The sequence below is a fragment of the Rattus rattus genome, chromosome 10 (genome assembly GCF_011064425.1).
Source record: "Rattus rattus isolate New Zealand chromosome 10, Rrattus_CSIRO_v1, whole genome shotgun sequence".
NCBI lineage: Eukaryota > Metazoa > Chordata > Mammalia > Rodentia > Muridae > Rattus > Rattus rattus.
In genome coordinates this window covers 77367182-77389796 of record NC_046163.1, presented here as the reverse complement: position 1 = coordinate 77389796, position 22615 = coordinate 77367182, and the positions used below count along the sequence as shown (strand labels likewise).

Genomic DNA, 22615 nt, shown 5'->3' with positions numbered 1-22615 from the left:
TGGGGAGGGGAACACACATAGAGAAGGGGAGTCAGAGGGATTTGGGGAATGTTGGCCCAGAAATCGGGAAAGGTAATAACAATCGAAATGTAAATAAGAAATTCCCAAGTTAATAAAGATGAAAAACAAAACAAAACAAAAGAAAACAAAACAATGAGTTCATGAAATTCATAGGCACATGGATGGAACCAGAAAATTTATCCTGACTAGTAACTCAATCATAGAAATACACACATGGTATGCACTCACTGATAAGTGGATATTAGTCCAAAAACTTGAATTACCCAATATTCAGTCCACAGGCCACTTGAAGCTCAAGAAGTTGGATGAACAAATTGTGGATGCTTCTGTCCTTCTTAGAAGGGTGAACAGAAATATTTATAGGAGTAGATATGGAGACAATGTTTGGAGCAGAGACTGAAGGGATGGCCATTCAGAGACTGCCCAACCAGGGGATCCAGCCCGTATATATACAGAAACCAAAACTATATAATATGTATGAAGCCAAGAAGTATATGATAGGAACTTGATATTGCTGTCTACTGAGACCCTCAGACAAAGCATGACAAATACAGAGGTGAATGCTAGCTTTAAATTATTTAAGAGAGAACAGGGTCCCCATTGAAGGAATTAAAAAAAGGACTGAATAACAAACGAACCAACCAGAACTCCCAGGGACCACTACCCAAAGACATGGACAGAAGCTGCATATGTAGCAGAGGATGGGCTTGTTGGGTACCAATGGGAGGAGAAGACCTTGGTCCTGCCAAGTCTGTACCCCCACTGCAGGGGAATGTCTGGAGGAGTAGGTCAGAATGGGGGTGGTTGGGGAGTGTGAACACCCTTATAGAAGAAGAGGAGGGGGATGGGATAGGGGACTTATGGTCAGGAAACCAGGAAAGGGAAGAACTTTTGAAATATAAGTAAAAACTTTCCAATTTAAAAAAAGTAAAAGAAAAAAAAGTAAGTCATATTTAGAATTGGGTAGGTGACTCAGCAAACAAAGTGATTACCTTGAATGTAAACATCAGAACCTGCATTGAATAAGCCAGACATAGTTGCACATATTTCAATACATCTTCAGGTGCACCAGAGTGGGAAACTACAGCTGTCCGGTCAGCCTGTCTGGTTTATTTGGGAGCCCCAGGACAGTAATAAAATTCTGAAAGAAAAGAAACAAAATTAAATAAAATAGAAAAATATGTGCAATGCCTGGGTACTGAAGGATAGGATTATTTTCTGGTACACACACACACACACATACATACATACATATATATATATATATATATATATATATATATATATATACTAATGCACATATTTGTGTATTCATACAATCATGTACATAAACATGTACATACAAACACATAGAAAACAGAAAGTTAAAGTAACACTTTACAAAATGGGAAAGAAACATATTTATGCATGTCAATCATTTGAACAAAGCCATCTCTTTCTGGGGATTCCTCATGAAACACCATTGGGCATTTAACAGAATCAGCTCATCTGAGTATTTCAAATATTTTGTTTTTTGTGTTCCTCTCAGGAAAACCTATAGATCTCAGAATTAATAAAGGCTGAAGGTTCCAAAGACAAACAAAACACAAATTCATAAAAACTATAACAACATTACAGTTGATGGAAACATTTCTGAGTGGAGATTGAATTTACAACCTCTATTTGATAGGCAAGTGGTAGATTACTTAGCCTATTCCCAGACCAAATCTTAATCTATTTTTTACGGAAGTCAGAATTAAAGGATTGTTATTATTGTGTTCCACACAAATAACTTCATGGTCTAAGAAAAATGCATTGTTTATAATATGAAACATGTTAATGTTAGATGGAAAGTAACCGTACTTACAAAATTCTAAGTTAGGAGTAAGATGGCATTCCTAGCACATTGAACATTATTTATTTTTACAGCTAGTATTGATTAACTATCATTTTGTAATTTGATAGCTCAATGCTTAAACATATAAGAAGAATTATTTCTAAAGCTAAATGAGCTAAGGATTTACTTAGTTGGCATCCAATAACTAACTGACCCTATAAAACCATATTGAAATAAGAAAAGTTCCAGCTCATCCTGTATGAAACCTGAAAATCACAAATCAGTCAGAAATCACAAAACAAAACCTTCAGATGCTTTTGATCTGGTAAGCTGATACAAATTCTAAGGGTGCCTATTAAAGAGCTTAAAGAGCAGGGTTGCTCAATTCTAGTTCTTCCATTTGAATTTCAAGTCTACAGCATCTACCTTGGTAGCACTGTAAGGATAGGTAAGTGAGAATCTTGAATACTCCATGCATGTTATAGAGAATGACAAATGGGAAAATTATACTATTAATAAAAAGTATATTCATTGAAATATACATTTTAAAAGACTATAATTTCACTTTCACTATAGTTTCAGTTTGAATTTTCTTATGATTCAGGTCTGGTGCAGTCAACAGAAAACTGAGAAACGGTAGATGATGGTTGGCATCGCTGTGTTCTGTGTATCTAGATGCATGCGTGTGTTTGTTACTTGGATGAATTCTCAGCACTTTTGCTAGTCATAGATTTGTGAGGAGCTCAGAGGAAAATTTGACATATTGTTTCCTGGCTTCTATTTCCTTAGTAGAAGAGTCTCCTGTTCATCACTGACTACAGCAGGTTACCTGGCTGAAAAGCTTCCATAGATCCTCCTATTTTTGTTTCCTGTCTGAAAGAAAGAACACTGGGATTCTATTCTATCTTCATGTTTTCACCCATGTGTAGGTTTCTGTGAGTTATAAAGATTATGCTTGTACAGTAAGTGTTTCATCCACTGACTCATCTACAAAGCTTACTCCCCGAGGTTGAAACAATTTATGAACATTAAAGGGAATGGACTTTATAAGGGATCTAGAAAAGGCAGTGTAAATGGAACTTCCAAAGTGGCATGGTTATGTTCTTACTAAGTATGTCTCTCTGGTACATTGTTAAGTAGGTGCTATTTTCTAGCTCTTCATGTATTAAGAATGCATCACATCCAGGTCAGGATAATGATAAGGGAGAATATGAGTATGAAGCCAACTCATTGAATTCTGTTGACTTTAGAAACATAAGTGCCATCATGTTTTGTCTTTCTGGACCTGTCTGCTTGTTTTTGTCTGCAAATGATTCCACATCCCTTTTTATGTGGATTTAATATTAGACAAAATGTTCATAAATAAAAAATGAAAGCAGTACCCCAAACTTATACACTACCAGTTCACTGACTCCCTTTGAAGGAAAAATCTCCCTCTCCTTTGTAAAACAAACAAACAAACAAACAAACAAGCAATGATACAAAAACCAAACCAAACCAAACCAAACCAAAACAAAACCTCCAGAAAAAAAGTTCTGTGGTGGATATCCCAGTATCAGTTGTATGGTTAGATTTTTCATAAACTACTTTTTATAAGGGTTCTAAAAATGCTTTAGTCCCCTACCTAGCCCACACCCAACAGAGGAAGTGTAAATGAAAGGTATTCGGATATTAGGGAAGTGGATCTGTTTAGAAATATTTCCTTGGAGCAAATACAATCAACATTGTCTGTAGTTCAGCTCATATGAACCAGCAGCAGCAGCTTGATTCACTTGTAAATATCATTCATAAATCACCAATGGCATGCTGAACAAGAAGTAGCCTTAAATCTCTGCTTTATACTGTTTAGAAATAGTTCCTTGAAGGTGATTTCAGGCTCCTATTTTCAGGTTACCAGAAGTCCAGTTCAGTATTGTCAGGATAGAAAACATGAATCAGCCACACTGGCACGACCCAGCAGAAACAGCTAGGCCTCCACAGAATTGGAACAAGTCAGCAGAAACAACCAAAACAATTAGGGATGCCAAGAGTTCTCTGTTTAACCTCTCTCAAGGAAGTGAAGATCAGTGAACATGAAGATCTAAAAGCAATAAAGCATTGCAAAGGTAGATATGCAACTTCCATCACTTTCCATTGAGTTCTATTTATATTCCCTTCAAATTTCACTTGTCCTCCTGTGGGTGTTCCCTCAGTAATACGCCATGTGAGTCTGTCTCAGAAAGCGCCACATGAATCTGTCTTATCAAAACTCTGTGTGAGTTTGTATCAGCTGACAGAAGCAGAAACTTCCACTTCACTCTCCTAATCTGCCTGAGTCTGTGAAAGTGGCAAGAAGTCACCAGAACCCAAACGCAAGTGTTTTGGTGGATTTCATTCTATGATGTCATGGAAAACAGTTACCTGTAAAACATGGCAAGGCACGCCAATACCATCCAGTGTCATCATTTTTCTGTTCAGTTATATATATATTCCTTCCTAATATCATGCATATTTTGATATACCTGCTTTAGCATAACATCCCTTCACCTGTGTCCCCCAGAAAATGATCTTTAATCATGATTGACCTTTTCAAGAAACCTGAAGTTTCTGCTTCAATCTGTCTTTTTCAATTGCCAACTCCAAATTACAACATGTCTTATGTTATGGGAAGACACTGAACACCATGTCTTGGTCATCTCCAGGATGAATATGGAGGAAAAAGGTTCACTTCATATTAACTATTGTAGTGGTCTTAATGAGATTGAACTCCATACACTCATATATTTGAATATTTGGTCAACAATAAATGGGCATATTTTGAGTATGTGGATCAGTTCCAGGCGATATGCCAATTGGGGTGGACGTTGGAGCTTCAAAAGTCAACCGCATTCCTAGCTAGATTTCTTCCTCTTGGATTTGTAGTTACTTTCTCAACATTTAAGGTTTTACCTATTGTTCCAACACCATTCCTACCTGCCTGCTACCATTTTCTCAACACCATGATCATTGGTTGAACCTCTGGAGCTGGAAGCAAATTCCTAAATTAAATGATTTATTTTCTAGGTTTCCTTGGTCATTTCTCTCTTTATAGCAATACAAAAGGAACTCACTGAATAAAATATGTTTGAAACAAGAAAGTGAGATGGAGGTTTCAGGGAGCTGTGGACATGCTAGAAAGAGTAATTCACCTTGGTACACAAGAGTTTTTAACCCTGAGCCACATTTCCAACCCTATGTAGGCTTCATTGCTTTTAGGTAATTATGTGTAATATCATTGGAGCAAATGTCTAGCTTTCCAAGTATTCAAGTTACTTTTTTATTGCTGTGAACAAAACACCATGACCAAAGGCAATATGGGGGTGGATTGTGGAAGGGGAGGTGTAACAGTATATGAGGGAAACCAATGTAGGAACTAAAATTGTTCAGTAATTTGGAAACAGCAGTGGCCATGGAGGTGTGCTGTTTACTGCCTTGTTCCTCAAAGATTGATTAGCCTACCTTTTTAGAGAACCCAAAACTACCAGTAAAGGACGGGCACAAACAATAATGGCCTGGATCATTCCACATCAATCACGAATTACAAAAATGCTCTACATGCTTGCCTATATCATTATGAAGGCATTTTCTCAATGGGAGTTCTATATTCTCATATAATGCTTTCTTAAATCAATTTGAAAAAAGTATTAGTCACCATAATTAATTCCATGTCAACTTGATATAAATACATTACTGATAATTTATAACCTTTTCTTTTTTGTTCATCCTTAAGTTATATAACAAACTAAGAACATCACAATATAAAATGTTATAAACTTAAAATATCCCACATTGTTATAAAGTCAAACACTCAACTGTTCAGTGTTTCCTTAAAATATTCAAAATCTTTGTAAAATTCTAAACTGTCTTTAAATTTCCATTCTCTTAACTGTGCTTTCCTGATAAAACAAAAGTAGATTAAATATTTTTTATGCCAAGGATGAAAAACTAGTGCTCAAGGCAATGTCAAACACAACACTATGTAGCTCAGCTTCTAATATCTCAGATCCATTTATGATATTAAAAATTCCTGCATAGGACATAAATCATTCCTCTGGCTCCACTCTCTTCATCCCACACAACTAGTCCTTAGGCTCAGGAGTGCTGCATTCCATGGCTGTTGCTGTCTTGGGAGATATTTTTTGTTTCAGGTATTTTCCAAACACAGGTCTTCTGCAATGGGATTGCACTTTAACCAATAGCTTCTACTAGGCCCCATATAAGGACACTAGCCCTGCCTCCCAATGGCAAGCTCAGATGAACCCCATGACACTTTAATGCCTTCAAAACTACTACTGTCGGTCGGAGCCATTACTGCCGGAAAAGGTCCCACATAGCTCAGCAGCCAAGATGTGTGACTTCACCGAGGACCAGACCGCAGAATTCAAGGAGGCTTTCCAGCTGTTTGACCGAACAGGCGATGGCAAGATCCTGTACAGACATTGTGGGGATGTGATACGGGCCCTGGGCCAGAACCCTACCAACGCCGAGGTGCTCAAAGTCCTGGGGAACCCCAAGAGTCATGAGATGAATGTGAAGGTGCTGGACTTTGAGCACTTCCTGCCCATGCTGCAGACTATGGCCAAGAACAAGGACCAAGGAACTTACCAGGATTATGTTGAAGACCTTCGTGTGTTTGACAAAGAAGGGAATGGCACTGTCATGGGTGCTGAAATCCATCATGTCCTAGTCACACTGGGTGAGAAGATGACAGAGGAAGAAGTAGAGATGCTAGTGGCGGGGAATGTGGACAGCAATGGTTGCACCAACCTTGAAGAGCTTGTCTGGATGGTGCTGAATGGCTGAGGACATTTACGTGTCTCGAGCCTACTCCTTGCCCAGTGTGAGATTTCTGTGTGGCCCCAGAGGCTCCCTAATCACAGCACCTTGCCTGTCTGGTTTCTTTTGGATGATGTTTGCCTTCACCAAATAAAACTTGCTCTCTGTGCAAAAAGAAAAAAAAAATACTACTGTCTAGAGGAATGATGCACTATCAAATTTGTCTCCCAGCACAAGGTACAAACTTGACTGCTTCTGGAACATAGCTTCTGTCTGCTAACCTCAAAGAAATACATCCCTGTGCACCTCACTTCAAAGATACTGGTCTTTTTTTAATGATCACTAATTTCTGAGCTCTAGATGACCAGCATCAGTTGTCCCTGCAAAAGAATGTTTTCAGTTTAACAGTTTCTGTATCTTGCTAATCACATCCAGTATTTCACACCTATTTTACTACCCACAGATTTTTAATTTAAAACATGCAATGGCCCTGATAGACTTTGTAAGTGCTTCTCAAATTTCCCTTTGGAATTTTATAACCCACGTTTCTCTTTTTTGCAATTTTCACAACACTCTGTCTTCTAAGTTTCCATAGAAAAACTCATTAAGGTTTGACCACTCAATGGTTTTACCTGTGAAAAATTTCAAAGCCCTTCCACAATCCCCCAAATATCATGGTTAGGTCTGTCACAGAAATACCACAGAAATTATTTTCGTTTATATCTTTGCCAAGGTTTCTATTGCCATGATGAAATACTTGGATTAAATGCAACTTAAGGTGTGTCTCATTTAACTCACATTTCCATATAACCATTCATCATGGAATATTGTCAAGACAGGAAGTCAAGTTAAAAATATGCAGACAGGAACTGATGCAAGGTTCATGGAGGATGTTGTTATAGCCTTGTTCATCATGGCATTTTTGGCCTTATTTCTTATAGAACCCCCATTCCAGGAATGGTTCATGTAATAATGTGTTAGTACCTCCCATATCAATGACTAATTAAAAAGTATCCTAGAAGTATTCCAATAGCCTGACCTAATGAAAGAAATTTCTCATTTGAGAATTTCTCCTCTTAGGTAACTTTAACTTATGTCATATTGATATAAAAACTAGCCACCACACTGTGTTATTATGAGATGATATTTCAGTAGAAATGCATAGACTTTTTAGAGTTAATTTCAATATGTGTTTATTCTTGGGCAGGGATATAGCTCATTGGTCCTGTGCTTGTCTGATATACATAAGAGCTGGATAGGTCTGCAGTATTGCATGAACCAGCCATAGTGACACTCTCCAGTATATTACTTGGGGAAACTATGCATTTAGGAATTCAAGTACATAAATGATTATTTGTGAAGCTTAAAGGACACTTAGCTAAATGACAGCTCTCTCAAGGTATAAAATAATAAGACATAAAATAATTTCTAAATCACAGACTTCCTGACTAGAATTACAATATTTCATGTAATTTTAGTTCATGAATCCACTATAATCTCTCTGGTGACAGTAACACAAGTTCCTCATATCTGCCTCAATGTTCTAGATTTGTAAATGAAAGACACATGCACATGCACATGCACACACATGCACACACACACCTGTATATTTAAGTATATCTTAATCAGCTTGATGCCTGGGTACTTACAAACCTCCCTGTAACTTCTGAAAACCCTGAATTATTAGTTTCTAAAATCTATATTTTATCATGGCCACTGCAGACCCTGGCTTTCAACCCTTTAGGGCCACAATTCTCAACTCTTACATGTTGTCAGTCTCGTGATCTTATACTTCTGAGTCATGATCTTTCTGCTTTCCTGACATGGTGATTCTGCTTCTTCTCCAGGTCCCCTTGCTCTCAAGTCTTAAGTCTTGCCTTTGTCTCTCTGTCCAACCTTTGTCCTCTGACAACTCGAATTACCAACCAGAACCTACTGATGTCTAGAATCATTAGTATGTTACATGTGGGATTCTCCTGCAGATTTGGGAACCCAATTAATATAACACAATTATTAAATAAAATCCAGAACATATTCCCCTTTACATCCATTCAAAAAGACTTTTCTCTCAGATGTACATTGAATTTATTTATAACAATCATCTAAACTATAATATATGATATACATTAACAACATCCAATCCATCAATTTTGTCAATATAGACACATTACTCTAACATCCATTTTCATTTAAGGAGTTTACAATTCTATGTCTGAATTATGTTTTGATTTTAACTTGCATTACAATCTGAAAACCATTCTTTTAATATATATCATCTTCCTTAAGGCTAAGCAACTGAAAAAGACTTCAGCCTCATCAGAGACACAAGAATTAATAAATATTATATGGATATGTGGGAAGCATAAAAACATACCTTGCAAAACAACCAATTTGTAGAGACAAATTTGTTTACCTGGACAGTCCCCTGTTTCTCAAAATTTTGGAGTATGTATCTTTAGCCTTCTGGCCAGAACCATCTGATAGACCTTAAATGAAGCAGGAATCAGGAAGGACTAGTTTAACCTTTCTTGATATATCTAAGCTGACAACTCTCTGGCATTGTGTATCCTTTCCTGGACAGTAGTTTTTGTCTGTAAATGGGGAAATTCTTGTCCAGTGGTTACTTTGCCACAACTGAAGTAGCTCAATTTGGAGATAATGATCAACAATATGATGTTTGAACCTTTAAAGGGGTATGGTCAGGAGTATACATGTCTCTTAGTAAAAAAATCGAATTATAATGAAATTAATTATGGCAATTTTCTTTTAATGAGTTGATTTTATCAGTAACCAAATCTAATAAATCTTCATTTATTTCATGTCAAGGATGGCACAATGAATCTTAAGGATTCTATAAACAACAAGATTTATTTTAGCTGAGGTTTTGACTGGAGACATGACTAAGCTAGTTACAGAATTGCTCCTACGTAAAGGAATCAGTGAATCAAGTTAATTGTCCTGTGACTTTCTCGAATTTTTCTTTTCTGTAGCCAAGACCTTTAGGGTATCTTCCCCTGTCATATCTGAGCCAAATCACACTGGAATTGGTCCAAAGAATTTATTTTTTTCGATTAGCAAAAATATACAGCCTCTCTCCCAAAATAGCATGTCCTTGGTCCAGTAACCCCATATCATCAAACATATAGATTATTGAAATTAGCAGCCTCCTTTTGTTTCAGGACTGTTCTATTTTGATCTTCCTCACAAAAGATGTTTAATGCCATAGCTACAAAACTTATAATCTTATGCATTCTGATAATTAAAACATTTAAAGAAATTGAAGCAATCTAAACAATTAAATTATCTTTCTCATTCACTATCTCCTTCCCTATCTCTTGCCTTGTTCTTAAACAAGATCAAGGCTTAAGTTTCTACTATCTGTCACAGGTAATGATATTTTTTTCTTATTCCCTGCCATCGTTCATAATCTTTATTAATTTTTATTTTCAATTTATTTATGTATGTATACTTTTTAAAATTTTTATTAGATATATTACTTTATTTACATTTTAAACGTTATTCTCTTGGTTTCCTGTCCATAAACCCCCATTTCTTCCCCCCTCATATGGATATTCTCCCTATACATCCCCCTTATTGTGCCCCATATTCCCCAGCACTGAGGGTCCAACCTTGGCAAGACCGAGGGCTTCCACTTCCACTGGTGCCCCAACAAGGCACTTCACTGCTACATATGGAGTTGGAGCCCTGGGTCAGTCCACGTGTAGTCTTTTGTTAGTGATTTAGTCCCTGGAAGCTCTGGTTAGCTGGTATTGTTGTTTTTATGGGGTTGCAAGTTCCTTCAACTCTTTCAATACTTCCTCTAATTCCCCCACTTGAGAAGGGGGGTCCTAATATCAGTTCAGTAATTTGGTTGTTAGCATTGGACCTCTGTATTGAACATACTTTTGGATGTGTCTCTCAGATAGATCTATATCGTCCCTTTTGAGCACGACATTTTCAGCTTCATCAATCTTATTTAGTTTGTGGCTGTATATATATATAGGCTGCATGTGGGTCAGTATCTATATTGCCATTCGTTGAGTTGCTGTTCTAAACTTTGCTTCCATATCCATTCCTCTGGATATTTTTCCAGCTTTAAAGAGTGGGAGAATCTGCCTTTTTGTCATCCTTCTTCTTGAGCTTCCTGTGGTCTGTGGATTGCATCTTGGGTAATTCGAGCTTTTTGGCTAATATCCAATTATCAATTAGTGCATACCAAGTATATTTTTCTGTGATTGAGTAACCTCACTCAGGATGGTATTTTTCTGGTTCACTCCATTTGCCTATGAATTTCATGAATTCATTGTTTTTGATAGCTGAGTAGTACTCCATTGTGTAGATGTACAACATTTGAATCCATCCCCTCTGTTGAAGGTCATGTGGGTTCGTTCCAGCTTCTGGCTATTATAAAAAAAAAAAAGGCTGTTATGAACTTAATGGAGCATGTGTCTTTGTTGTATGTTGGAGCATCTTTTGGTATATGCCCAAGAGAGGTATAGTTGGATCCTCAGGTAGTGGAATATACAATTTTTCTGAGGAACCTCCAGACTAATTTTCAGAGTAGTTGCATAAGTTTGCAATCCCAACAACAATGGAGGAGTGTTCCTCTTTCTCCACATCCTCACCATCATCTGCTGTCACCTGAGTTTTTTATCTTAACCATTCTGACTGGAGTGAGGTGGAATCTCAGGGTCATTTTGATTTGCATTTCCCTGTACTAAGGATGTTGAACATTTCTTTAGGTGCTTTTTTGCCATTCGATAATACTCAGCAGAGAATGTTTTGTTTAGCTCCGTACCCAATTTTTTAATAGGATTATTTGGCTCTCTGGAGTCAAACTTCTTGAGTTCTTTGTATATTTTGGATATTAGCCCTCAATCAGATTTAGGATTGGTAAAGATCTTTTTCTAGTCTGTTGGTTGCCATTTTGTCATAAAGACAGTGTCTTTTGCTTTACAAAAGCTTTGCAGTTTTTGAGGTCCCATTTGTGGATTCATGATCTTAGAGCATAAGCCATTGGTGTTTTGTTCAGGAAACTTTCCTCAGTGCCTTGTGTTCGAGACTCTTCCCCACATTTTCTTCTATTAGTTTGAGTGTATCTGATTTGATGTGGAGGTCTTTGATCCACTTGGACTTAAGCTTTGTACTTGGAGATAAGAATGCATCGATTTGCATTCTTTTACATACTGACCTCCAGTTGAACCAGCACCATTTGTTGAAAATGCTATCTTTCTTCCACTGGATGGTTTTAGCTGTTTTGTCAAAATCAAGTGACTATGTGTGTGTGGGTTCATTTCTGGGTCTTCAATTTGGTTCCACTGATCTATCTGCCTGTCTCTGTATCAATACCATACAGTAGTGAAAACTATACTCAACAGTAAATGAACTTCTGGTGGGATCACCATGTCTGACTTCATGCAGTATTATGTATGTATACTTAACAAATTAAATCAATTTTTATTTGTTCCTACTTTCTATGGATTTATCTCTATCTCTATCTATATTATCTCTCTATATCTATCTATTGTATCAGCTTTCTTGTTATATGATTTGAATTAATATATTTAACTATATAACTTTAATTATATTCCCTTCAACTTACTATATAAGTTCTAAGTTATTTACTTATTTATATTTCTAAGTTATTAACTTGTCATATCAGGAAAAGCAATCCCAGAATTCCTATTCCTATGTAGCACACATTCAAAGAACCCAGCTATCTTCCCTGGTATAGAGATTAACAAATTTCTTTTAAAGCATTTTTATCCTTATCTCTGTATATAATATATATTCTCTTTATGTAATATGAATTATCATCCTTTTAATTAAATTTTCTCTTATTTATTATAGAAGCCGAATTTTAGGCTTTTGTTTTTTCATCTTTAAAGACAATTAAATAAATTTTTACTCATTTTCTTCTTCTGGGAAAATAATGTCTCACTATTTGTGTTGAGATAGGGTTTCTCTCTATCTCTATGTCTTTATTTCTTATATTTGAAATCAAAGACATATATTTTTATACATATTTAAAAACACTTGAAATGTATCACTATATCTCCCTCTATATTTAAAAACAATTAAATTTTTACTTATTCAGTTCTATCTTTCATTTACCTGATTGTAGACAGCAAGTAGTCTTCATGATCTGTCTCATTTTGTCTGTTAAGAAGTCAGTCTCATTGAATAGTAAGAGCTCCCAGCATCTTTGAGCTAAAACTCTCTGAGGCAGCCTAAAAGCCTTTAGATTGGTCCAAGGTAAATCACTGCCACACAGTTTTGTCTAGCATGCCTTATGGGACTTAGATGTGTCTCAGTTTATGCCCAGAATTATGTGGACCAATGTAGCACATCTTTTGTCCTAGTCCTAAACCTTCACTACTTGGGGAGGAATCACCTGGCCCAGATAGCATTAAATCAAATCCACAACAATGGTGTTACTATATGATCTCTGGAATATACTTAAATATGTTTCTTCTCTGAGTCATGAAAATTTTTGAATCATCAGTGCAATTTGAACTTTTGTACCACTAAATGAAATTAAAAATATGAAACACAAAATTTCAACTACCTTCAACATTTGCGATACACACATTTTTATCAAAGAAGATGTAGTAACAGATACTATGCAACTGTTACTATTCTTTAAAACTAATGAACTACATTTCTCCCTATAGATAATCTCAATATATAATTTAGTTTTGCCTCATACAATAGCAATGCACATTATAACATATGTATCAATGGCTTGTTTGTTTGTTTGTTTATTTATTTATGAAATACATTTTGTCCTCTAACTGAAGCAACAGTTACTATCTTGTTCCAAAATTAGACACCTTTTCAGTTGGATTAGCCTCACATACCTGTGCCTAGGAATGGTTGTAAAGGGTGTTTTAGGTATCTAACCTGAATGCAGATAGCATGACTATAATTGATAATATTTCAAACAAATTATCATTAAGAAAGAATTATAAATCATTATTCTGAAACACATAATGTGATAGGACATACAAATTAAGCACAAATAAATAATTTTATTATCATGGCGCATTTTCAAAATGATTCATGTGTTTCTAATTATGAGTAGAGATGAGGCTGTTTCCATATGCATGAATAGGAAACAACCTTGAAGCAGGAATTATAAGCATCTCAAAAGGAAGCTAGGAACCCAACTCCAGTGTTCGGCAAGAGCTATATATGCCTACAGTGATTCATAGATTTCATTCATGTCATAAGTTCTGTTTTTAAATAAATTACTTATTTCAGGGGAACGTTTTAGGTTGAGGTAAGGTTGAGAATATTAACATTTTTGAAAAATTTTGATGACTGCTTAGAATTTTTTTCTCCCTATATTTTCCTTTGCTATATCCAAATAATAACTCTAGTATAAATGGAATATGTTTAGAACACAGATTACAATAAAGTGTGTATTTTTTATCATCATTATCTGATAATATACTGCTTTGAAGTAGGTGCAAGATCATTTTATAGATTGACTCATACCTTTTTTAACCACAATCCAGAAGAATAAATACTATCATTATTTGGACCTTTAGCATGGGTTTGATTATGGAGAGATGACTCTATACAAAAAGTACTTGCAATGCAAATATGAGGAATGAGTTTAGATACCCAGAATCCAGTAAAGGTAAGGGCATGGAAGAAGACATCTTTAAACTCAGTGTTCTTCTGGAATCAGGGAAAGATAGATCCCGAGGTCCTGATGGAGGATCACAGGGACACATTGCCTAAAACATAAAATAAATTGCTAAGCACTTGATGGCCTTTTAGAAGACCTGAGTGTTCATACTTCCAGAAGATTACAATGTGTGTAACCATAGCTACCTGGAATTCAATTTTTCTTCTGAACTTTACAGACAATTGCCTTTCAACACCCACATACAACAAAGAAATAATTAGAAATAAAATTAATCCTTAAAATCTTTGGTAGAAAGTGATTAAATAAGACACTTGCTGTGGATCTTTCTTTTCCTCATATTTTTCCAAAGGAAATGCATCTGTACACAAATGCAGAAATCACACACAGAGACACATACTCAAGACAAGCAGAGAGAGATGGCTAGGATGTGAAGTGCAGGGAAGAGTGAAGAGTTGTGGGAAATGAAAGGGAGGGAGAGAAGGAAAGAGGAACATATTTACCTATGTTAAAAACTTGCCCAATATCACCAGAATAACACGGCTTATACTTAAAGGCAGAGATTTTAGTCTTTTAATCAATTCTGCTTCATTTTAATTGTTAGAAGTGAAACGTCCCTAACAATAATATGTATATCCCAGTGGCCTATACATAATGTTACAGCTGAGAGGTCGTTCATCAGCAATGTACTCTTCAGAAATAGTGAGATGTATGTTCCACATAGAATAGGGCTTTAATTTCTGAGCAATTTTCCTGTAAGTGTAACTCTGGGGTCAAACCAGGTTTTCTGTTATTACTCAATGCTATCTAAAGTGACACAAATGAAATGACCTGTTCTATGAATTTAGGTTATCTCATATGTAGTTTACATGACTTTTACTAGAATGTTAGCAAAAGCATCCCATCTGTAAGGGTGATCATGATGATGTAAGCAGTCTTTCCATTCACCTTATCCCAGTGGATTCTAAATTACAACTTAGTGTTTCATAAGGGAAAAATTTGACTTTTACACAGTTAAACCTGAAATCCATTCTCTCTTTTTACTTGGTATCAGAATGAATGGAACAATGTCTTCCCTTTAATTAATGAATAGTTATTAATGAAAGTGTAAGTATAAAAAAATAATAAGTTTCTGATTATCAAAAGATCTTAAATGAATTGAACCTGAGAACTGAGAGTATAGCTTAATTGACACAAGACATATACCTATAGTCTTCTCACTCACATGCATATACAACATCATGTAAAACTACAGACAGACAGACACACACACACACATACACACACACACACACACACACACACACACACACACACACACAAACAAGGCTAACACCTTGCTGGCACTAGGAACAATCATACATACATGTTATCTGGAGAGGAATTCATCCTGAACTAAAGTCAGCTGACAAGGAATTTCACTCAAAAAATAGTGTCTGTGACTAATATTGCACTGAAACACTGGGAATGGCGCCTTGCCAATATGACACATAACACATTCACAACCGATTTAGTCAAATTCTTTTCATTGGAATCCTTTTAACTAAAGTATATCCCTTATAGCTAAAAACTACTCATTTTTAAGACTATATACACAGATTTGGCCATTAATTACTTCATTTTTCTATCAAATTATAACATGTTATTTCATGTTGAAAGAGTGAACATTATCATGCCAATGCATCTTATAATCCCTATAATCATATAGGGAGAGAATTTCAGTCAGCAGGTGTGAGGGAGATTATGTTAATTAAGTTAATTCATTCAGGAAGACCCAACCCAATATGGAAAGCAGAATTCTCTAGGCAGGGGGTCCTGAAATCTGTAAAAGAAAAAAGTCCAATAAAAACAAGTGTATGTTCCTTTTTCTTTGTTCTTACCTGTGGGTGGGATATGACTACCTGAAGCTCCTACCTTGACTTCAACATAATAACGGACATTAAACTGTAATTGTAAGCTAAAATAAGCTCCTTTGTACTCCAAATTTTTGTTTTTGATGTTGTTTGTTTGTTTGTTTTGGTTTTGGTTTTTGATATTTTTGCCTTTTGTTTTGATTAGGAAAATTTACTATAGCAATAGAAGTGAAACTAGAAGTAATGAAAAATATTTAAAAGCACGTAACTCATTGCTGCCCCCGGGGAGAGCTCATAAGCAACACCCCATGAGCAAACTTGAGTTTCGGGAACATAGGTAAGACAAACTTTTCTGCTCCAAGTGAACTGCCTGGTGAATTCAGGGCACAGGCCCACAGGAACAGCAGAAGACCTGTAGATAGGAAAAACTAAACGCCCAAAAGCAGAACACTCTGTTTCCATAACTGGCTGAAAGAAAAGATGAAAACAAGTCTATAGCACTCCTAACACACAGGCTTATAGGACAGACTAGCGACTGTCAGAAATAGCAGAACAAAGTAACACTAAAGATAATCTGATGGCAAGAGACAAGCACAGGAACCCAAGCAACAAAAACCAAGACTACATGGCATCATCAGAGACCAATTCTCCCACCAAAGCAAACACGGAATATCCAAACACACCAGAAAAGCAAGATCTAGTTTCAAAATCATATTTGATCATGATGCTGGAGGACTTCAAGAAAGACATGAAGAACTCCCTTAGAGAAATGCAGGAAAACAGAAATAAACAATTAGAAGCCTACAGAGAGGAATGACAAAAATCCCTGAAAGAATTCCAGGAAAACACAATCAAACAGTTGCAGTAATTAAAAATGGAAATAGAAGCAATCAAGAAAGAACACATGGAAACAACCTTTCATATAGAAAACCAAAGGGAGAGTCAAGGAGCCGTAGATACAAGCATCACAAACAGAATACAACAGATAGAAGAGAGAATCTCAGGAGCAGAAGATTCCACAGAAATCGTCGACTCAACTGTCAAAGACAATGTAAAGTGGAAAAAACTACTTGTCCAAAACATACACGAAATCCAGGACTCAATTAGAAGATCAAACCTAAGTTTAATAGGTATAGAAGATAATGAAGACTCCCAGCTCAAAGGACCAGTAAATATCTTCAACAAAATCATAGAAGAAAACTACCCTAACCTAAAAAAGAGATAGCCATAGGCATACAAGAAGCCTACAGAAATCAAATAGATTGGACCAGAAAAGAAACACCTCCCGACACATAATAGTCAAAACACCAAATGCACAAAATAAAGAAAGAATATTAAAAGCAGTAAAGGAAAAAGGTCAGGTAACATATAAAGGCAGACCTATCAGAATCACACCAGACTTGTCGCCAGAGACTATGAAAGCCAGAAGATCCTGGACAGATGTCATACAGACCCTAAGAGAACACAAATGCCAACCCAGGTTATTGTATCCTGAAAAACTCTCAATTAACATAGATGGAGAAACCAAGATATTCCATGACAAAACCAAATTTACATAATATCTTACTACAAATCCAGCGCTACAAAGGATAGTAAATGATAAAGCCCAACATAAGGAGGCAAGCTACACCCTAGAAAAAGCAAGAAACTAATCGTCTTGGCAACAAAAGAAAGAGAAGAAAAGCACACAAACATAACCTCACATCCAAATATGAATATAACAGGAAGCAATAATCACTATTCCTTAATATTTCTCAACATCAATGGTCTCAATTCCCCAATAAAAAGACATAGATTAAAAAACTAGATCCGCAGTGAGGACCCTGCATTCTGCTGCCTACAGGAAACACACCTCAGAGACAAAGACAGACACTACCTCAGAGTGAAAGGCTGGAAAACAAATTTCCAAGCAAATGGTCGGAAGAAGCAAGCTGGAGTAGCCATTCTAATATCAAATAAAATCAATTTTCAACTAAAAGTCATCAAAAAAGATAAGGAAGAACACTGCATATTCATCAAAGGAAAAGTCCAGCAAGATGAACTCTCAATCCTAAATATCTATGCCCCAAATACAAGGGCACCTACATACGTAAAAGAAACTTTACTAAATATCAAAACACGCATTGCACCTCACACAATAATATTAGGAGATTTCAACACCCCGCTCTCATCAATGGACAGCTCAGGGAAACAGAAATTTAACAGAGATGTAGACAGACTAAGAGAAGTCATGAACCAAATGGACTTAACAGATATTTTTAGAACATTCTATCCTAAAGCAAAAGGACATATATTCTTCTCAGATCCTCATGGTACTTTCTCTAAAATTGACTATATAATTGGTCAATAACGGGCCTCAAAAGGTACAGAAAGATAGAAATAATCCTATGCGTGTTATCAGACCACCACGGCCTAAAGCTGGTCTTCAATAACAATAAGGGAAGAAGGCCCACATATATGTGGAAGTTGAACAATGCTCTACTCAAGGATAACCTGGTCAAGGAAGAAATAAAAAAGAAATTAAAGACTTCTTAGAATTTAATGAAAATGAAGGTACAACATACCCAAACTTATGGGACACAATGAAAGCTCTGCTAAGAGGAAAACTCAGAGCTCTGAGTGCCTGCAGAAAAAAACAGGAGAGAGCATATATCAGCAGCTTGACAGCACACCTAAAAGCTCTAGAACAAAAAGAAGCAAATACACCCAGGAGGAGTAGAAGGCAGGAAATAATCAAACACAGAGCAGAAATCAGCCAAGTAGAAACAAAAAGGACCATAGAAAGAATCAACAGAACCAAAAGTTGGTTCTTCGAGAAAATCAACAAGATAGATAAACCCTTAGCCAGACTAACGAGAGGACACAGAGTGTGTCCAAGTTAACAAAATCAGAAATGAAAAGGGAGACATAACTACAGATTCAGAGGAAATTCGAAAAATCATCAGATCTTACTATAAAAGCCTATATTCAACAAAACTTGAAAATCTGCAGGAAATGGACAATTTCCTAGACAGATACCAGGGGCCGAAGCTAAATCAGGAACAGATAAACCAGTTAAACAACCCCATAACTCCTAAGGAAATAGAAGCAGTCATTAAAGGTCTCTCAACCAAAAGAGCCCAGGTCCAGACGGTTTAGTGCAGAATTCTATCAGACCTTCATAGAAGACCCTCATACCAATACTATCCAAACTATTCCACAAAATTGAAACAGATGGAGCATTACATTAATTCCTTCTATGAAGCCACAATTACTCTTTATACCTAAACCACACAAAGACCCAACAAAGAAAGAGAACTTCAGACCAATTTCCCTTATGAATATCGACACACAAATACTCAATAAATTCTGGCAAACAGAATCCAAGAGCACACCAAAACAATCATCCACCATGATCAAGTAGGCTTCATCCCAGGAATGCAAGGATGGTTTAATATACGGAAAACCATGAACGTGATCCATTATATAAACAACCTGAAAGAACAAAACCACATGATCATTTCATTAGATGTTTGTTGTGGTTTGCCTTGGAGTTCTCTCTGAATTTGTGGAATAAAGACAAGAGCGCTAGATTTGGGCAGAGGGAGGAGTCAGGAGCAAGAGGGGGATTAGATTCAGAGAATAGGTTGAGAGAGGACAGTTGGTGACAGTTGAGCCAGTGGAACCTGAGCAGGGGGAAAGGATGGAACAGTTGAGGGAGTGAGGAAGAAGAGAAGGAAGCTAGGAGGAAAAGGGGACGGTTTAGAGACAGGATGGGGAACTGAGAAGAGTTAGAAGAGACAGGAGATGGAGAGAGGGGAGAAGCTAGGAGTCGTTGTAAGAGAAGGAGAAACTAAAGCATGGAAGAGTTGATATAGTTGAGGGAGTGAGTAAAGAAAAGAGAGAGAGAGGGGAGAAGCAAGGAGTCTTTGTGGGATAAGGAGAAGCTGGAGACCTGGCAAATAAAAGGTGCAAGGGATAGATGGTACTGGGCTTTGTATGTTTAAGTGGGCAATTATATCTTACCAATTGGATCTAAGATTATTGTGTTGTGTGTTCTTTTATTTAAGAGTTTCAGTTAAGAAAGTGTGTGGCTGGGCTGTGTTTCCGCCAAGATATCTAGCAGATATCTGGGGCACTGAGGTGTAGGAGCTAGCAGGGTAAAAGACCAAAACACATTTACCGTTTTATGTTTTTACATATTTACAACAACAGATGTTAAGACAGCTTTTGACAAAATTCAACACCCCTTCATAATAAAAGGCCTGGAAAGAATAGGAATTCAAGGCCCATACCTAAACATAGTAAAAGCTATATACAGCAAACCAGTTGCTAACATTGAACAAAATGGAGAGAAACTTGAAGTGATCCCACTAAAATCAGGGACTAAACAAGGCCGCCCACTCTCTCCCTACTTATTCAATATAGTTCTTGAAGTTCTAGCCAGAGCAATCAGACAACAAAAGGAAATCAAGGGGATACAGATTGGAAAAGAAGAAGTCAAAATATCACTATTTCCAGATGATATGATAGTATATTTAAGTGATCCCAAAAGTTCCACCAGAGAACTACTAAAGCTGATAAACAGCTTCAGCAATGTGGCTGGGTATAAAATAAACTCAAATGAATCAGTAGCCTTCCTCTACACAAAAGAGAAACAAGCCAAGAAAGAAATTAGGGAAATGACACCCTTCATAATAGACCCAAACAATATAAAGTACCTCGGTGTGACTTTAACCAAGCAAGTAAAAGATCTGTACAATAAGAACTTCAAGACTCTGAAGAAAGAAATTGAAGAAGACCTCAGAAGATGGAATGATCTCCCATGCTCATGAATTGGCAGGATTAATATAGTAAAAATGGCCATTTTACCAAAAGCGACCTACAGATTCAGTGCAATCCCCATCAAAATACCAATCCATTTCTTCAAAGAGTTAGACAGAACAATTTGCAAATTCATCTGGAATAACAAAAAACCCAGGATTGCTAAAACTATCCTCAACAATAAAAGGACTTCAGGGGGAATCACTATCCCTGAACTCAAGCAGCATTACAGAGCAATAGTGATAAAAACTGCATGGTATCGGTACAGAGACAGACAGATAGACCAACGGAACAGAATTGAAGAACCAGAAATGAACCCACACACCTATGGTCACTTGATTTTTGACAAAGGAGCCAAAATCATCCAATGGAAAAAAGAACATTTTCAGCAAATGTTGATGGTTCTACTGGAGGTCAATATGTAGAAGAATGCAAATCGATCCATGCTTATCACCCTGTACAAAGCTTAAGTCCAAGTGGATCAAGGACCTCCACATCAAACCAGATACACTCAAACTAACAGGAGAAAAACTAGGGCAGCATCTCCAACACATGGGCACTGGAAAAAATTTCCTGAACAAAACACTAATGGCTTATGCTCTAAGATCAAGAATCGACAAACGGGATCTCATAAAACTGCAAAGCTTCTGTAAGGCAAAGGACACTGTGGTTAGGACAAAACAGCAACCAACAGATTGGGAAAAGATCTTTACCAATCCTACAACAGATAGAGGTCTTATATCCAAAATATACAAAGAACTCAAAAAGTTAGACTGCAGGGAGACAAATAACCCTATTAAAAAATGGGGTTCAGAACTAAACAAAGAATTCACAGCTGAGGAATGCCGAATGGCTGAGAAACACCTAAAGAAATGTTCAACATCTTTAGTCATAAGGGAAATGCAAATCAAAACATCCCTGAGATTTCAGCTCACACCAGTGAGAATGGCTAAGATCAAAAACTGAGGTGACAACAAATGCTGGCGAGGATGTGGAGAAAGAAGAACACTCCTCCATTGTTGGTGGGATTGCAGACTGGCACATCCATTCTGGAAATCAGTCTGGTTGTTCCTCAGAAAATTGGACATTGAACTACCTGAGGATCGAGCTATACCTCTCTTGGGCATATACCCAAAATATGCCCCAACATATAAAAAAGACACGTGCTCCACTATGTTCATAGCAGCCTTATTTATAGTAGCCAGAAGCTGGAAAGTACCCAGATGCCCTTCAACAGAGGAATGGATACAGAAATGTGGTACATCTACACAATGGTGTATTACTCAGGTATCAAAAACAATGCCTTTATGAAATTCATAGGCAAATGGTTGGAACTGGATAATATCATCCTGAGTGAGATAACGCAATCACAGAAAAAACACACATGTTTTGCACTCATTGATAAGTGGCTATTAGCCCAAATGCTTGAATTACCCTAGATGCCTAGAATAAATGAAACTCAAGACGGATGATCAAAATATGAATGCTTCACTCCTTCTTTAAAAGGGGAACAAGAATACCCTTGGCAGGGAAGAGAGAGGCAAAGATTAAAACAGAGACTGAAGGAACACCCATTCAGAGCCTGCCTCACATGTGGCCCATACATATAGAGCCACCCAATTAGACAAGATGGATGAAGCAAAGAAGTGCAGGCAGACAGGAGCTGGATGTAGA

At 36.7% G+C, this 22615-nt stretch overlaps 2 protein-coding genes across 2 annotated transcripts in view; both read left to right on the top strand.

Annotated features, from left to right (window-relative positions):
• The window catches only part of LOC116911635 (contactin-associated protein like 5-1), a 910869-nt gene that overhangs the window by 856638 nt on the left and 31616 nt on the right, over positions 1–22615 (top strand). The gene's annotated exons all lie outside the window — the stretch shown is intronic.
• On the top strand, positions 6151–6806 carry LOC116911633 (myosin light polypeptide 6-like). Its single transcript, XM_032915593.1, has one exon. The coding sequence runs from the start codon at positions 6203–6205 to the stop codon at positions 6656–6658; it is 456 nt and encodes a 151-aa protein (XP_032771484.1). The 5' UTR covers positions 6151–6202; the 3' UTR covers positions 6659–6806.